This window comes from Brachionichthys hirsutus, chromosome 15 (assembly GCF_040956055.1).
Source record: "Brachionichthys hirsutus isolate HB-005 chromosome 15, CSIRO-AGI_Bhir_v1, whole genome shotgun sequence".
Classification (NCBI taxonomy): domain Eukaryota; kingdom Metazoa; phylum Chordata; class Actinopteri; order Lophiiformes; family Brachionichthyidae; genus Brachionichthys; species Brachionichthys hirsutus.
The window spans coordinates 6,699,696-6,718,223 of NC_090911.1; the positions used below are offsets into that span (position 1 = coordinate 6,699,696).

The window sequence follows — 18,528 nt, forward strand, 5'->3', positions numbered from 1 at the left end:
CACGAGCCAACATGTTTGTTTTACTGTGATTAAAAAGCCAGACTACCTGTTTCCATCTGCTTTCAGTCTTCCAGCTAAAATAAGCAAACTATCTCTCCAAGGTAGCCTTGTCAACAGATATATGACAGATATGTGGTTTCAATCTTCTCATCATTCCATCTGCCAGAAACCAAATAACCAATATTCCCCAATATGTCAAACTCGGCTTTTAAACGGCGCTCCACAAAGCAGCAAATCAACCTGTCATGTTCACTTATGTTCAGATAATGGCGCACAAGTGCCGAATACTCAGTGATCTGATCTGATTATATCAATCAAATAACATGCAAAACATGCTACCATAATTACAAGTTTGTTCACTCTTAATCTCTATTATGAGGTGTTGTTCTGTTTACACACACACACTACTCTGAAACTTGGCTCTCCGAGGCCCATCTGTGGCTGATCTGTGGTGAGCAGGCTGGATGTTGTTTGACAATGGGAATGAATAGACTTCATCCCAAATTCTGGCAGCAGTGCTCCCCACGTTTAGAGAATAAAAAGAAATAAACTGGATCATTCCCAAGTTCAGATACCTCTCCCTCGCTACGTGCCAGAATTCAAGGTGTGTGCGGACACAAAAGCTGTCAGGTGGCAGCTGAGCCACTGAAAGGTGTTTACACAGGGGTTATGAAGGGTTGTCGCTGGCTGAAGACATTCTCAGCTGGATATTATTTACAAATGTAGAGGTGGATGTAATCAATAGATCTCCGACAGTCCTCAGTGCCTTAACCTCAGAATGAATGTAGATATTTTGCTTCCATGCCAGTGAAAAGAGAAGATTGTCATCCGTTTTAAAATCCAATAACACATTAAAACAAATTATATCAACCTTTGTCTTCTATCTACTATTGAATGAAATGAAGCGCTGCTGCAGTGAATGTTAATCTAAGTAGTTTGCACACATGTAACTTTCTGCTAGCGTTCTTATGTCCGAGAGCTGACAATAACTAAACATTTTTGGCAATCTTGCACAACCAAATGCATAAAGAAAGCGTAAATATTTTTCAAGAGCAGGCCTGCCAAAGGATCCGGATCACTTGTCAGGTTGATTGATTGTTTGTCGATTGATTTACGGCACTCGAAAGATTATTTTGCAAAGTGATAAAGGTTTCCTTCAGCTCTTGTGAAATCGGCTGCAGTGTGCAGCTGAACTCACCTCGGTGCTGCGGTTTAGCGGGACCTAAAGCTTTGTCTAGCCAAAGGCAGGAACCGACTGATATTTAACTTAAGCAGACAATTTTTAACCAAAATCCTACAAAACATGGAACCTTTTCTCCAGCGCCTGTTTGACTGATAAAATCGACACAGATGTGGTATGTGATACAGATATGTGCAACATTATTGTGAGTAAACCCTTCCATAAAATGCAGCCAAAGTGGTAAATGTGTAAAAATGTGCTATGATTGGCAAAAGTTAAAGCATTGTGAGTGAACCCAGTTTAAAGTTGCAGCTGGTTCAGGTGGAGCTGATTTTAACTGCTTATGCAGATCGACTGTTTAATGGATAACAAAATGCTTCATATTTTAGAAAGCACATTTTTCCTGTGTGGGTGCAAAGTCACTGGCATCTCAAGCAGTCAGCATGTCAATCTCTACTGGATGTTTGTAGAATAGCAACGTATAGCTTTATATTGCTATTCTACAAACATCCAGTTTAACTACTGCACGCAAGTATTTATGTTTATTAGAATGTCATTGGAACTTTATGAGTGTAATCAAATGTTCTTGAGTAAGTTTAAACAAATATAATTTTTTTATGCAAAATATAATTAAACCACATTGTTCTTTCTTAAATAATGACATACGTGATTATCAGTGTATTTAGAGTTATAGCATTACAATATTGTGTTGTGTGTAAATTCAGGATTTTATCTTCTAGAAATAAACTCAAGGATTTAGAGGCATTTAAATAAATGGCGTTCATAAACTTGTATATGCTTAGAGCCCCCACCATATGTTTATGCTCCCCATTTGGTCAGAGTTAGATAAAAAAAAATGCACTCACTGCCTGCAAAAACATTTATTAATACATCTATAATTACCTTTATAGTCCGTCTGCCTGCATATCAGGGTTTGTGTCGGGGACAGAGGTCTTACACTGTAAGCCTTACAGACAAATGTATACATTCAATATTATGATAACACACATCACATTTATAAGATTAATTTCTTTTTGTGGTATTTCCCTAACTTTTTCCTTCCCCCTGGTCCCTGCTGGCAGCCCCCCCCCCCCCCCCCCCCCCCCACACACACACTCACAACAGCACGCCTCAACAGCAGAAACTCACACAAGTTGTCTCTAATGAAGACAACTGAGAAGACTTCTCTGCATGAAATCTGAGTTACTATATGAATCACTCCAGCTATGCATTGCCCTATAACTCTCCTCCTGCCCCTCTCGCTCGCTCTCCCTCCCTCTCTCTCTCTCTCTCATGATGGGAGGAGCGCAGTGCAGCTCCTCTCAGTCGGCTATAAGAAGTGTTGAACGTTCAACAAGGGATTTTACACAGCTACTCAGGAGAAACGAAATGATCTGCCCTGGAGCCGCAGCAAAATGCTGGATGGACACCTACTCCTGGGATGGTTATCGATCACAGTTTTAGTGTGTCTTCTCAACTTGCCTGGACCAACCGCAGCATATTTCGGGTAAGGGCTGAAACAAGGCAAACGGGTGCCGTGATGCTGCTTTCATTGATTTGATTGGTTCGCGGACATACCTGTGAAACAGGTAACGACTACTTTCGTCTGTTTCAACTCACTTTGAATTTGTTTTTGTTTTATTACAAGTGAATCAAAGTCACAATCAGTCTCGTCGATCCCGATGAGTTGTTTTTATTTCTGTGATAATTGCGGGTCAATGCGGGCGGTGTAGTTGCGCAGCGCGCCGCGCGCAGAGCGCAGCGGCCTCACAGCTGGAGGCTGCAGCAGGTTGTCTTCTCGTGTAAGCTGTTTGCGATTAAACGTTGTGTGTGTGTGTGTCAGAAGCAGGGTCAGCAGGTATCTCAGTCCATAAAACCAGCATCCATTACAAGGAGGAATGCTCGACCGAGGAATTAAGTTGAGAGTTAACCCTTATTATATCTAACAATTAATTGCGCCATCGCGCGCCGTACATAAATGAAGCCCTGCAGGTAGCGGCCGGGTGATTATTTTCTTGATACTCTTGTAAAATCAAGTCCTTTTTGTCGACTTTGAAACCCGCCGTGGAGAGAAAGGTGAGTGCGTAATGCCCCAGACTCAACAGCTGGTAACAATAAAGCAATATGACTGACTGAACCGGTGGCCGAAACGTCTGCTCAGCTTGCACAGAAAAATCCCCCCATCCAGCAAAAACATCACACAACTCTGGAAGGGAGCTGTTTTTTTTTTTTTTTTCAGCTGCTGCCTCCAACAACTTAAAAAAAAAATGACTTGGAACACGTGCTAAGAAATCAATTTGAAAACTTTTGGGTTTCACAAATCATTTTTATAAACACAATTATGTTTCATTTAGGAAGAGCGTCTGTCATTCACAGGGAAAGCCTTGGATTTTAAGTCTGGCCCACGATGACCTCCACGCACTGAACTCCGGTTGGTGGAGCTCACATGAATTTAACTTTTTGTTGTTGTTGTTGTGCAAGAACGACCCTGCATGAAAGTCAAGGTCACTCAATGAGGTCATCGTGTCAGGTGGGAAGCGCAGCCATGTTTCTCCTGGAGCTGAAGAGCGCATAAAGAATTTAAAATTAAAACCGCCAGAAGTGACATTTGGGAATGGACAGAACAGAATTTAAAACAGTTTTTCTTTTTGTTTGTGCTAGATCTAAATATTGATGAGAGTTGTTGGCTGAGATAAATGTCTCAGTAGACTTGAATGATGACTTTTGAATCTTTCCCAGAATAGTCAAATTTACGCTTGGCATGAGTGTTGTGCACGATCCAAGAGTGTTAGGCGACCCGGGAACTGTTGTGAACCTGTAACAGAGCACAGGAAGCGTCTCCTCGGGCCCTGCTTGTCTAAGGACTGTTGGAAGGTTGTACCTTCTCCCAGTTGAATAGAAACCCAGCACTGATGCAGCAAACAAATCTTCTCGGTATCAAACTGGATTTGACAGATTTTCTCGGTAAATGTTTTCTCTTGTGTTGCACAAGCATGCGACTCGCTGAATGACGCAAACCCGACCCGGGCCATCTGCAATGGCCTTTTATAGTATGAATTTCTCAGCCCTTCCCATCATAGGTAATGCATGTGCACACATCAAGTATAAGTGCATTAACTGTTGCATTAACAGGACAAATATAACCTGGCTCTTTGTTTCAGCCTCCCCTCCCTGTAGCTGCGCTACCTTTAGCAGCCAGAGGGTTTCAGGGCTGATCAGTCTTACTGGTCCCAATATATTAATTTAATTAGAACTTGACTGTTATCTGTCTGAAGCGTATAGAGCGTCATAACATCTTCTGACTGAATATGAATGAGTATCAGTGAACGATTTCACCTTTACAGCTTAGAAACACGGAGCAGAGTGAAATATCCTGCTCAGGTGATACAGATACAAAAATGTGAGTGCCCCTTGGCCCGTGTCCCAGAAACTCTACACTGGTGACACTCCAGCACTGCCCTGCTGCATGACTTCCTTCCACTGTTCAAACAAATATTCCATGAGCATGAGGCATCCTAGGGCCTCTTCGGGACTGATTTACTCAAAATAGAGGGTCAATGTTGCATACCCAATTTCCAGAGTGCGGTGGAGCGTAAGTGTAACATAAACACAATCTCTCCTGCCCATAGTCTGCGCAGCAGAGGGTGGGGTGGGATTCCTGGCGTAGCCAAGCACCCGCTTAAATTGTCATCCTTTGCCACAAAAATGTGAGCGTTCATTTTAATTTCCTCAGCCTCTTGCGGCAGGTGCTGCTTTTCCCTAAATCCGTTATCATTGGAGTTTGAACCAGAGATGTACCTGACTAAAAAGGTTATGGCGCCTTGTCGGGATGAGAGGAGGAAGCAATTTCTTTGTTGAGTTGACCCCATCAGGTCTCAGAGAGCACTTGCTTAGACAACTGCTGTTTAAATCTGAGTTCTGGTCAAAGGCATGACATTCTGCGGTCTTGTAAACTGTTCAGAATGCAAGTCCTAACACTGAGTCAAGAGTTTGTCTTTATTTAACTCCTGTGCGACATATACAGGAAGACTGACCACAGCCATGCAACTATAGCTTTTACCAATCACACAGGCACCACAGCATCCGGAAGAAGGACATTTAGTGGTTGCTATTGCTTGCTGTTTAATCACTGCAATATCCTTAAGGGCTCTGTCATCAGGTCACTTCAGCAGCAGAGCGTATGCCCTCTCAGATGGTATTGTTTTCATGCTCCCCATTAGGGGAGGCAGCACGCCAAAAACAACAGGATAACAAATGGGATGTGTGTACATTTACTGAAGATGAGTTATTTTTCCGTTTGTGGCAGTAAAAGCTTCTTTTTTTTTTTATCACACTGCTGAATTAGTTCCTGGGTGATTTAAAACTTAAAGGAGGCTCATTTCTCACTGGAGAAATGTTGCAAGGTGTTTTTTTTAAGCCGCTCCATGTAAAAAATTCCTTTGGTTCCCTTCACTCTCCCCCCTGCTGTCTGCTGGTTTTGCCCGCCTCATGTGCGTGCCGGCATCCCTGCGGCGGTTTGCGGGCAGCTGCTGGGTGATTACCACTCATTAGGAGAGCAGCGTTGGTGTGGGCTCAGGCTGGCGTTGTATGGCAGACAGTGGTGGCAGGCGTCTCATTACCAGGCCTTAAGGACTGATTATCCCTGACGTACATAGGGCGGGGAGCACCGTTGATGGAGGGATTTCCCAACTTCATAGGATATCCTGTGGCTATAGCCACACCTCAAAGGGTATCACTTTACCGTGAGCCAAGAAGATAGGATTCTTTCAGCGCTGACTGCGTAGTGCAGTGAAATCACGCATACCTGGAGGTTTAGATAATAGACTGTTTTCTTTCTATTTATCTGTGATACATCTGGATTTTGAGCTAAGACTTCGCTTTGCTTTGAGCTCCCTGCAGTGTCACATCGCCGTCGACAAGCCCTGCAGTGCCTGTGGGTGCCACAGGGTGGTGCAGAGCCTTCTGGCGGTGCCGGACGGCCCTCAGTCAACACTTGGTGACCTTTTTGTGTAACAGTAGGAGAGTGGGAAATGAAATGTGAAAACATCTAATGTAAAGACAGCCAAGTATGTGTAAAAATAATTTTGGAATGGAAAATGGCTCCAATACGCTGAGCTGTGGTCAGCCTGCATGACGAAGGGCTTTTCAACTTTGGCTTGCAGTGAACAAATGCACCTCTCTGCACAGGATATCATGTCCTCTCTAAACGAAGCAACGCTTAGTGCCACGGTTCATTTTACAGGTTGAATCATCAAATTGCAGACCTTTTCGATGAAGGCTCCATGGTTTGTCGGACATTGCAGGGCTCATAATGTATAATAACATGTTTGTTTGGTGACTATTTTTGTAGATTACATGGTTTGCTAAAGTTTTTAAACTTGCTCACATCATAAGGACTTACTGTGTTGGTTGCATGCCAAAAAAAGACCACAGCGAAGGCCTATTTGGTTTTCCTAGTTCTCCCCCACTAGTCAGCTGTGCACATCATTGGTGGACAATCAATCAGAAGATATGGGAAGGAAACGCCCATTGAGGGAAACTCTTGTTGGTAAAACTGTACATGCATGATGATCTTTGCAGATGAAGCTGTAGACATGAAAAACTAATATAGGCTCAATATACTTTGAGTGGTCGAGGCCCATTGATGAGATGATGCTAGTTAGTGTGACCGCTATGTCCTGTGTTTTCCATCCTTGGCCACAGGCGTTTTTTTTCTCTTCCTGGTTTTTCATGAACAATTAAAGAAAGTCAACCATGTCTAAAAGGTTAGACTTTTACTGCAGTTTAACAGGAACCCATCACGCATAAACAAATGTCTATAGAGGAATGACCTGACATGCACTTATGCATGTGTTAGCTGAAAGAGTGTTATAATAAAGGCTAATATAGGTTTGTGCTGAATGGCATATTTGTTCCTAAAGCCTGAGCATGAGTTTGATTGTGGACCTAGTCAGAAGTGCTGCATACTGACATAGCAGACGATATTCACTCGGATTTAATTTGCAGGACATTTGACTGGGGGCTGTTGTCTTATTCACTAGTCAGATGTCAATAGTCAAACTTCATCACCCACATCAATAAATGTGCACAGAAGCTCGTGGCAAAGGAATATTTGTCAGATGAGACTTATCTACAAATAAATGAACTTTAGCACCCATAGCAATGGTTAGATATTTGTGCTCTGCAGGCCTTTCAGGAAACAACTAATCTTTCAAGAGTGAGAGTAAAATGATGGTCAGTTAACTCAGCAATTTGTAGTTACTGAGCCGTGTGCGATTCCAAATAGCTACTGTTTTGGTTTGGATTTTGCGGTTTGACTTTGCATGGTCGGTTTATTCCCAGAAGTGGTTTTTGCCCGGTGTAATACAAATTGTATTACTGTTTTACTGTCGATATCTTGTTTTGTGGAATCGCCAAGTTTCTAGTCAACCAGTTTTCCCCTCTCCCACCGATCTACTGTAGTCTGGCTCTTGTGTCAGCATGTGTGAACCGGTGAAAGCAGAGTCGAGTGTGTGTTCCTGAATGTGTTTGGTGCGTCGGTGTGCTGGTACAGGGCTGCTCTGTGCCATGGTGTAGGCTAGAACAGGGGAGTCATGTGGACACTGCTGCATGCCCAATCTGTGCCAGTCACACAGTGACTATAGCCGAGCTGCTGACCTTAGAAGCCTTGAGTCCTCACATAGCAGTTAAACCTCTTACCAATGTCCCATTCTCCCATTCCCAAACCTGAGTTTTGCAGTCCTTAGACTGAGCAGTAGCTTTTCTCCTGAAAAAAGCAAAATCCTCCTCGACCAGCTTTTTGGGTGGAGAAGTATTGAGGGAGAATGCATTAATGAAATGAATAAATAAGTCTAATGGAACATGTCATTTATATTTAAAGTGTCAAGAGAGCACATGTTCAGGAAATTGACTCAGTGGCTAGAATTAAAGGGAGTCGTCTGATGCAGCCTGTGTGGGTTACAAACAACCAGAAGGGACAGCAGATGATATAACATGAGGTCATATCCTGTTAAGTCATACATGATAGGGGATTTTCCTCCCTTACGCGCCTACAGATGTCACATGACATCCCCACCATGTGTCACTACACCATTAATAAAGACTTACAAAGTCTTAAATCAATGCTACTTTGCTGTTTTGCCATGCTATTTAATTGTCGTTAGGAATAGACCCGACACCCAGTGCCTTCAACCAGTGACTAATCTTATCTTTTCCCTATTCCTGGTTTTAATGACTTTGGGAATGAACAATGCCACTCTGGCTGACGGCAAGAAAATTCACTCGGATTTCTTGGAGTTGGACGACAGCTTGGAGAGACCCTTTACCAAAAAGTCATTTAACACGGATTCATTTTATTGTATTTTTTATTATTATTCACGTTTAAGCTGTAGAGCACATTGTCAGCTTGAGCTGGAGTGGGCCAAAGGGACAACACCTCACACATTCCTACAACCTCTGGCATGGCCCGGGCTGCGATATGCCAGATGGGACTTGGGTAGGTTGGATGAAGTTCATCCAACATTTCTGAGAAAAAAAACAACTTTTTTTTTTCTCCCTGAAAGGAGCATTTTAAACACACTGAGGAAAAAAAATGGAGCAAGAAAGAAATGGAGATGAGCGCTCAAGCATTTAATTCCCCAACAAAAACTGCTAATGTTGTGAAATATGTACAGATTGATCCCCGATGAGCTTGTCAAAACGGTTACCTGACACGCACCCTTGTCTGTCAGTTTTGTGGCGTCTACGTCGATAGACAGCGGTTATGTCTAAAGGGGCTTGTTTTGACCCAACAGCCAGCTGGAATGATTGGCATTCGTTTAGACTAATTGACCAGTGGGAGTAGCGAAGTTTGCAGAAGAAGGAAAAGTGTGTGTGTGTCTGTGGGGGGGGGTCCAGGAGATGCCAGACCACACAACCTGCAAGTTCAGGCTGATGGAGAAACTGTGGGTTTTGTGCTTTTTCTTCCCGGGCGTGTTCAGCCACGACTCACTTTTGTAGGTCTTGACTTATAGTAAGAGCCCATATGCACAGACGCAAGTATGTGTGTGTGTGTGCGTGTGTGTGCCAACTACACACACCGGCGTAACCAGCACCTGTTAATCTTGTGGAATGAAGATGTTGAACAGACATTGGCTGAAAACCATCAAAACACTCGGCTGCTTTTCTGCCTTCATTCATCCACATTTGGGAAACAACACGGTATCTAAACCATCTTGGGTCGTCTGTTTGTGTGATTGAGAGACGGCCTTTTTTGGAAAACACAGAGGTGATGATCTTGACAGGATTGTGTAAAAGTAAATGAATGTGTTTTTTTCTTCTTGTCGTGAGGACTGAAATGTATTGTTAAAAGGAATTCAGTTCTCTATGTTGGATAAGCCACGTGGTGATGACATGATTTCTAATTGACGTCAGATGGCGAATCTGAAGTCCAACTGATCTGTGAGCAACAATAGTGACCTGATTTATATCCTCCCATCAAAGGCTCCAGCTGGAACAGAATATTTGTATTAATTAACCTGCACTTTATTTTTCAGATGAGGTGATGTCTCGAAAATGTCTCAAAACAAGAATTGCCCCCTTCTCTAGAGCCTGAGGTGAAATCTTAGATTCATCAAAACCCTTTTCAAAGCCAGACCCGGTAATTAATCTATTTCTGAGCGACCTGTTGCTAAAAAAAATTATTGTTTGTTCTGTTTTAGGCCCTTGAGATTAATCTATCCCAGATGGGGTGAACAGCTATTGTTTATATATGGCTGCATGAGTATCTGAATAACACAAGCAGCGACAAAGCTGTTTCTGTCTGCACCTTATACACAGGGCGGGCGTTTCAATTAGGCCAAGGAAGTAAATAACAGAGATAATCTGTTTTCCACTATCTAAGAGTTTATGTATTATTGCTCTCCCTTAACTATTTACATACCAAGCCAGTGAAGAACGAGCAGCTGAAGGCGACTTCCAGGACTGTAATGTAAAGCCAGAGAGGGGGTGATGATGGCAAGGTTCAGCGTTCGTCAATGATTTCCTCCAGGGATGGACGCCCAGCCTCTGCGGTGTGAAATGAGCCATTTTCACTGAGCCCGCTGCATTGGAAAATGTACATAAAGCAAATGTCACAAGAAATGGGAGGCGCTGACAGATAGAGCGAGAAAGGACTAAACAAACTGCAGGGTTCCTAAGTAAGAGACACTGGCTGAGGCACGGCGTGAGAGCCGGCCGGTGATGTCTGCGAGGAGTGCGTCGAGGCAAGCGTGTGAATGGAAAAAGCAAAGCTGAGCAAACATCAGCAAGGATCCCACCTCACATAGAATAATAATGAGTTTTATACGTCGGTGTTGCATTACGTGTGTAATTGGTGTTGCTGCGCGCAACACCTCGAACAACACCTCAAACAAAAACACGGGCAGAAACCGGCCCCTGAAATCACAATGATCTTCATTTCACCTGAGATATCGCAGGTAGCTGAACTAAAAAACAAATACGTGTCTGATCTTCAAATGTATTTCTTGAACTCAAAAGAGCAGGCAGATTCATTCCAGAGCGACAACAAACACTTGCTCCTTTGTGTGAAATGGCCACAGAGACAGTAGCGCCGTGATCAGTGTGTCATCTTTGGCCTGGATCCAGCTAAGCTCAGACCGTCTTTTTGTCTCAGACAGGCGGACGTCACACAGACAGTTGAGGACTGTCACTCTAATGGTCTCTTGTTTTGGCAGGCATGTGGGCTTATGGAAGATTTGACGCTGAGACGTGTTGCTGTGCATGTCTCACTGAGGAATGCACGTGTCATGTCGGTGGTATTAAGTAAATTAAAACCCCCGGTTGTGAACTGAACCTCTTCGCTAATCCATGTATTGTACAAAATTTCGACCTCTATCCAGACACGACTGCAGTGTGAATCCAAAATACATAATGGATTTGCATAATTTTTAATTCCCCGCGCCGTTGTTCCCTACTTAGGCAGGTACTCCGCGTGGCGCCATCATCCGATCCCTGACTGCTCGCATGCCATAGAAATGTCGTGGAACGGTTGTCAGTCACATGTAACCTACTGGATCGGCCGCAGTTGTTTGTTTTGGCACTTGGAATATGTTTCCTTGGCATTGTTAACGCAGCGTATTTTAACAAAGCCTAAAACAACACAAGAGGAAAATGTGACCCGCTCACAGAGGGACGCGGTTCTCCCGCGTTGCGCTTGCATCACTGTGTGCGCCTCGAAGCATACATTTCTATTACTTTCTAAGTGTGTTGGGAGGAGCGGCAATCTCGATCAAGACACAGCTTGCCAGGTTTCCATTTGAAAATTCATAGCTGTCAGACATGTTAAGGAAAGGCAAACATAATGTTTAACAAGGAAACCATTTGACCCAATCTGACAGATAATCCTGAAGACCTTCTTTTTTGGTTTGGATTCTCAACCAAGCTGCATGCGCATGCATTGTAAAGGCAATACGCTTCAGCATGTGTGAACTATTAAGTCCGCTGGTATGGGGCTGAGGACACTGGGGGGGGGGGGGGGGGGACGTCTCAGTCAGTTGTTGGACTTGATAAAACAAATCTCTTGTTGAAAAACTACTCTGACCTTCTTCAAGAGGGTGAAGTGAGTGTGAGCGGTGACGGAATCTTCTTCGTGAAATGGTGGTGAATACAAAAATGTAAGTCAGGCGGATGAGCGATCAACGCTTGATGCACATTAGCTAAACCCGTGTGGACGTACAGTAGGTTCGTGGCACCTTTATGAAAATACTGTGGGAATAATTTCTCCCACACTAAATCCAACCATGCAGCATGATTCCCATCTGCTGTGGTTTCTCCTCACAGTCTTATGGTTTGACTTTTTTTTAAAATGATTATTATGATATATTTGGCTTTGTGCGAACATTTTACAAGCAAAAAGGGGATGAACAAGAATTTCATAAATATGGTAAAAACATTTCCAAGTCCAATGTAAAACATAAAGCATATAATAGCACTTTATTACATACCCACCTAGAACACCTGTCCCCTTTTTCAAGACGGAAAAGATGTGCTGTTTCTTTGTAATGAAAAATTAACATTTCACTCCACAGCAAAATAAAAAGTATGAATCCTGTATTTTTGGGCATGGTGACCCTAAATGCTCAAAACTGTCTTCAAATGTCCCGAGTCCATCTGCAGAGGCGCATTGGCTCAAAGACGTTTGCTTTTGAGAGCTCTGTAAATCCATTTATTCTTAAGTTTCTCTCTAAGGGTGTAAAAGAAGGCCAGAAATTCCACATAATGAACAATCACAGTGCCAATTCTGTCAGTCGGTGTGACCAAAATTGTCACAGGCTGACATTCGTGTCCCCTTGTGTGTGTTTCTGAAAGCAATACTCTGCTTTCTTCATCACAACCTCAGAACGCTGGTCATGGGTTTTTACCAGCTCTGTGGCGGCCCCTGCTTTGTGTCTTTTATTTACGCTTCCCTTAAATAAAGTGATGGAAAGTGAGCGAGCGTGCCACATGTTCTCCACGCCATGTTTAGAATGGATTTGTTCGCGTGCTCTATTTCCAAATACATTTCAGCTTTTAGATCCTGAATACTGGACTTTTATTTTGGAGACACCAATTAATGCAGCACTGCCGCAGGCGATGCACTTCTCATCAGAAAGATGCAAAATAATATACCAGACATGAATTATATTAAAACATCAACCGAATTCTTTATTACTTAATGCGAATGATCGTGTCTCAGCATTGTCAGCAGTGAGCACCTCTTTCTGTGACTTTGTCAGCGTGTGAGATCTAAAACAAGGACCAGGACTTCTTACGACAGAAGGCGACTCATCCACGCAGTAGAAACGTCACACTGCTGGAGGCTGATCTCAATCACCAGTAAATGTTGAATTCCCCTGAACATTAACCACTGGACCACTGAATCTATTTGAACATTAACCAAACTTTTTGAGCTTTATATGCTCCAGCAGTTCTTCCTCTGCTGTTTGTGTAGTATATCTATTCAACTCTCATTGTTTATCCAGGAAGGTCAGCATCCTGCGCTTTATTGGAATCTTTATCAAGATATATCCACTCCCCCTCCGTCTGCTGTTTTAAACTGACCTTAGTGTGTGTGTGTGTGTGTGTGGCTGTTCCTTCCAGGTTGACAGGTAATGAACCGTTATCCATCCTTCCACTGAACTCTCTACCCGAGGAGAACGTGGGCAGGGCCCACTACAAGCTGTGCGACCGGCTCAAACTGGAAAAGAAGCAGCGGAGGATGTGCAGACGAGACCCGGGCGTGGCAGAGACCCTGAGAGAGGCCATCACCATGAGCGCCCTAGAATGCCAGTATCAATTCCGCTTCGAGAGATGGAACTGTACCTTGGAGGGGCGCCACCGAGCCAACATGCTAAAGAGAGGTATGGGCTTTCCTCTTTTCAAATTCAACAAATCTGGAGGAAACAAATATCTGTGTATTTTGCGCCCTTGTGCTTAAAGAAGAAAAAAAAAACTAAAATTAAAAGGCACATTTAGTGGAACAATTATATTCACCTTGCTCTCTTATGCTGCCTCTCATTTGTCACACTCTGATGTTCTTTTCCAGGATTTAAAGAGACAGCCTTCCTGTATGCCGTCTCCTCTGCAGGCCTGACTCATGCTATGGCTAAAGCTTGCAGTGCAGGACGCATGGAGCGCTGCACGTGCGACGAGGCCCCAGATCTTGAGAACCGCAAGGCATGGCAATGGGGAGGCTGTGGAGACAACCTCAAATATGCCAACAAGTTTGTCAAAGACTTCCTGGGCAAGCGCTCCAACAAGGACCTACGAGCCCGTGTCGACATGCACAACACAAATGTGGGCACGAAGGTTGGTGGAAGGTGATTTTGTAGTCATAAAACAAGCAGGATTATTGGCAGACTCTCTGCTTCTCCTCAGCGCTATAGAATTTGAGCATCATTTAGGTCAATCGGATTTATGGGCCAAAATGTATACTGCAATATTTCGTTGAAAAATATTTCAATGAAAATATATTTTAAGTGAAATCGAGAGCCAATGATCTAGCTAGTTAATAAAGTAATGTTAAAGACACACACACACACAAAAAACCCAGGACACACTCATCAGAGGTTTGAATGAGTTCAAAGTTCAGCCGGAGTCAAACACAAATGTCGGCTAATTGGCCAAAGCGAATCAGTTAAACGGTGGGAAAGCTGTGATAATATAACGCGGTCTGGCTTTCATAGAATTATTTCAACAAACAGAAATGTGAAGTGCTTATTCATGTTGTACCTTATCCCAGATACACTCTACAACCATATCTATAGTTTTGTTTTTGCAATGCTGGAGTTTAAACATTACAGTACTGGTAAATGAATGTGGTCCAAGACGAAACTGACTGGGCAAATATGTGGTTAGAATGAACAACGAGGTATTTAATATGCATTAGAGCACAGAGTTGCAAGCTTCTCTGGAAAAAGGACTAAATCAATAAATAAATGAAAGAAAAAAAACCCTAAACTGATTAAAGTAATTGCCATTGCAAATTTGGTGAAATCTGAAAGTGCTCATTAGTCAATATTTGGGTTTCTCTCCCAGATTAGATAGGCAGCCACTCTCATTTGTGCTCTGGCTCAATTCAGCGATTGTTTGTGGTGAGCAAATATGTTTTTTTTCATCCTGGACGGGTATTTAATAGTAAAATAAAAAGCAGAAAAGGGTCTTAATCTGTCAAGCCAAAGCAAACTGAGGCTCTGGAATCTGTTGCTTTTACTCGGCTTTTCTCATATTCTCTTCTTTTGAGTCTTAGAATCAATTATAGCGGCGTCAAAAAGCTTCCAAAAAAAAACTCCCAAAAGACCAACACAGGCTCTTCCTTTTCTGCTTTGCTCTCCAAAACAGAATTTCTCAAGAGATTTTCTTAGCGATAAAAGATTTACAACATTGTTTTTGTTCATTCTTGTGATTTGCAGTAAGGTATACCGCATTTCTTTCAGGATGAACTCCCACATGGAGGACAAAACCAGAATCTACTAGCCCGTGTATCCCCTTGGCAATTGAGAACTGACCTATCAAATGTTGTTCATGACATATGCTGATGCGATAAAATATGTACTTCTTGTTTCTTGATCTCTTTCACATTCTGAGAAACAATCTGTCGATGCGATCCAAACTCGACTGAAGACAACCTGTTATTGTCATTGGCTTTCACACACATACTGCCTTTAGGGTTGATCCTGAAGTGAAGGCTTGGCTGACTGCTGAGAGGTCAAGGAGTGTTGTGGTCTATTTTGCTGACTACCTCTGTTTTACTTACAATTATGCATGATTTGATATAAAAGAAGACTTTGCGTTCCCTGATTCCTACTGTTTGCATGACATATTCTCTGTTTGTTATGATAGTGTCCTCAGTCTCCTCTTTCCCATAGGCGCTTGAATAGATTACTTATCTGAATGTGTTTATCCGAGCAAAACAACCCCTCACTTATTATAATAACAGCTATTGAGTTTAATTACATGTCAAAATGCCCTACCTGCTAATATTCGCTGGCTCTTTCATATGAAGGCTTGGACTAAATTTTATGCCGATGAAAGTTCACGTGCAGTAAATGAAGACTGTGTTTCATAATGGTATCAATATAGTAATTTTACAAAGCACCGAAGCCCTTCATCAGCCACTGAACTACCATAATCAACCAACCACGAGCATACTCAGGCAATTTAGCTCTTTGAAGTGTTGCCTATAAAACAATGGGTCATTTAATTGCACAGCTTCAGAGTTCCATGGCTTTAACAGCATTGCATTGTCTCCTATTCAGGTAATCAAGGCCGGAGTGGAGACGACCTGTAAATGTCATGGTGTGTCAGGCTCTTGCACCGTCCAGACCTGCTGGAGGCAGCTCCTGCCCTTCCATGAGATTGGCAAGCAGCTGAAGCAGCGCTACGAGACTTCCGTCAAGGTAGGAAGCTCCACCAACGAGGCCACGGGGGAGGTGGAGATCTCCACCGGCCGGAGTCAGCAGCAGCAGCAGCAACAACAACAACCCGTGCCTGGCTTGAATGATCAGATTCCTCGCACTATGGACTTGCTCCACATTGAGGACTCCCCCAGTTTCTGCAGGCCCAGCAAGTACTCATCAGGCACGGCAGCCCGCAAATGCTACAAGGACAAGAACTGCGATGCGATCTGCTGCGGGCGAGGCCATAACACTCAAAGCAGAGAGGTGACCCGCCCCTGCCAGTGCCAGGTGCGTTGGTGCTGCTACGTCGAATGCAAGCAGTGCACACAGAGAGAAGAGGTCTATACTTGCAAAGGGTAAATCAGTCGGGATCAGTGGAGCAAGCGAAAGAAGACTTGTTGAAGAAGAGAGGTGAATTTGTTCTTTAACAAGTGTTTGCTTCCACTGTTGGAACAGTGTTCAAACAAAAAGAGGAGCGAGTTGATGGAGAAGCAAGAAGCACTTTGAGGGATTTCTGTGGGTTTGGTTTCAGAGCTCCTGTGCCCCCCCCCCGTGTTTGTGGTTTACGGATGGCAAATAAACTCAGACAACTGGGTCGACATCTCAAGCTTTTTTCTTACCACGGCTTTGCCTGCCTTGAAGAGAGAAGTTTCTATTTTCACTCATTAAAAGAAAATCTGTTTTGCGAGAACGATAAGCATCGAGTCAGTGAAGATCAAACACAAGGACACTTGCAATCAACAGACTGGCTTTTGGGGCGTCGCCCAAAGAAGAATGACATGTGTATGTCTGTGTGTGTGTTCGTCAATGCTTTATGTGAGTGTGTGTTTGTATGTGAGGGGATTGTGGGAGGAGGGGGGGGGGGGGGGGGTCACATGACGACTTTTATGGCAATGAAATCCATATTCAGAGACTGCTAAAAAAAGAAAAAGAGGAAAAAAAGACAGGGTGTAAGAATTATTCTACACGCACATATTTACACTCACACACACTTTGTGTGTTTGCATATGTATGTACATAAATTGAGTTATATTGTAATGATATTATACAAGCCACTTATTTAGCAATGTTAAAACAAACCACTAACCACACAAACGCTTTGGTGTTTGTGTGCTCTCGCTCGTTTGCCTCCTTGAAGTTGACAAGGCCCTTTGGAAAGCAGCACACTTTGTGTCCGACGTCTTGCGGAGGATAATTTATAGATCCTTTGGGACTACTCCTTCACAGGGAGAAAAAAATAAAAGTTTTTTTTTTTCTTTTTCTTTTTGTAATAATATAATATGAAGCTGTTAGTAAATGCATTAACAGGAAATAACTAAACCAGTCTGGTTAGGCTATTCTTGGCCTTGAGCGTATTAGTGTTCAGGTAGTAACTTAAACCACTATGCCTATATTTGGACAACTAGCAGAGAAATTGTGCAAGTGCAAATGACATTCAAGTTGGAGATGACAGTGGCCTTGTAATTACAGCCAGCATCATTGCGACAGGTGATTGCTTGACCAGCAAACATTGTGACTCAGATTAGACATTACGGAGCTCTGCAGGGCTCCAATCTATTTGAGTTGTTTTGCTTTTAATACTTTGAAGTTGTAAAGAAAACTGTGGAGAACTGGAGGAATGTAGCCCCCTACCATGTCACATCCTTCTTTCCTCTTCAGCTGCCATGATCTGATTGAGCCATATTCAACACAAGTAGACATGCAAACACGTGCAGTGGGAGCCGTGTCAGTCAGTCCAAACAGCATGGGGCGACTGGGACAATAATCAGACTTGACATGCCTGCAAAGATGCTTCAGTGAATATGTATATGAAAGTCTCCCAGCTAATATAAATATATTTTAGAAGAGTAACTATTTGTGTAATGTTTTGGCAAATTGATGTCTAAAGGCAAACGTCCAGTTTTTTCAGATCTGCTGCCTTCATTAAGAAGTTAGCAAAGTCACAATAATTCAGTTCATTTGCTTGTCTATATTGTTTTTTTCTCTCATGTAGACTCATGTTAAGTCTTGTGGCCTTTGTGGGACTCAAATAAGCTTGACTGCAACGCGCTGGTTACAGAGCATCTTTCCAGCTGACCTAAATTATACAAAGTTAAGATAACTGTAGATTTGTGTATTAACTGGCCACATAGGAGAGTGCTTCAGATTGACTCATCTAAGTGAATACATTTCTTTAAAATTATTGTTTCAAGACAACCATGAAGTATGAGAAATGCATGTCCACACACAACAACAATGCAGACAGTAATATTTCATTGTGTTAGCAACACTCTGAGAACATTACATCATATATTTTAAGCCGTTTTAGATGGGTATGTGCAACTACTGAGCGAGGGACCCAGCTTTGTAATATAGCGCGATTCACGCACTGAAGCCCAAAAGCCCTTTAAAGTATTTTAAGATCTGTATTTATGGATACAGTGCAGCGCAGAT

At 42.9% G+C, this 18,528-nt stretch overlaps 1 protein-coding gene across 1 annotated transcript; it reads left to right on the forward strand.

Annotated features, from left to right (window-relative positions):
• Positions 1 to 2,476: 2,476 nt before the first annotated feature.
• wnt9a (wingless-type MMTV integration site family, member 9A) lies at positions 2,477 to 16,455 on the forward strand. The gene is given in 5 exon segments (XM_068749078.1): positions 2,477 to 2,503; positions 2,506 to 2,687; positions 13,298 to 13,557; positions 13,743 to 14,005; positions 15,955 to 16,455. Coding segments are annotated over 5 exon segments (1,233 nt in total).
• The last annotated feature ends 2,073 nt before the right edge of the window (positions 16,456 to 18,528 follow it).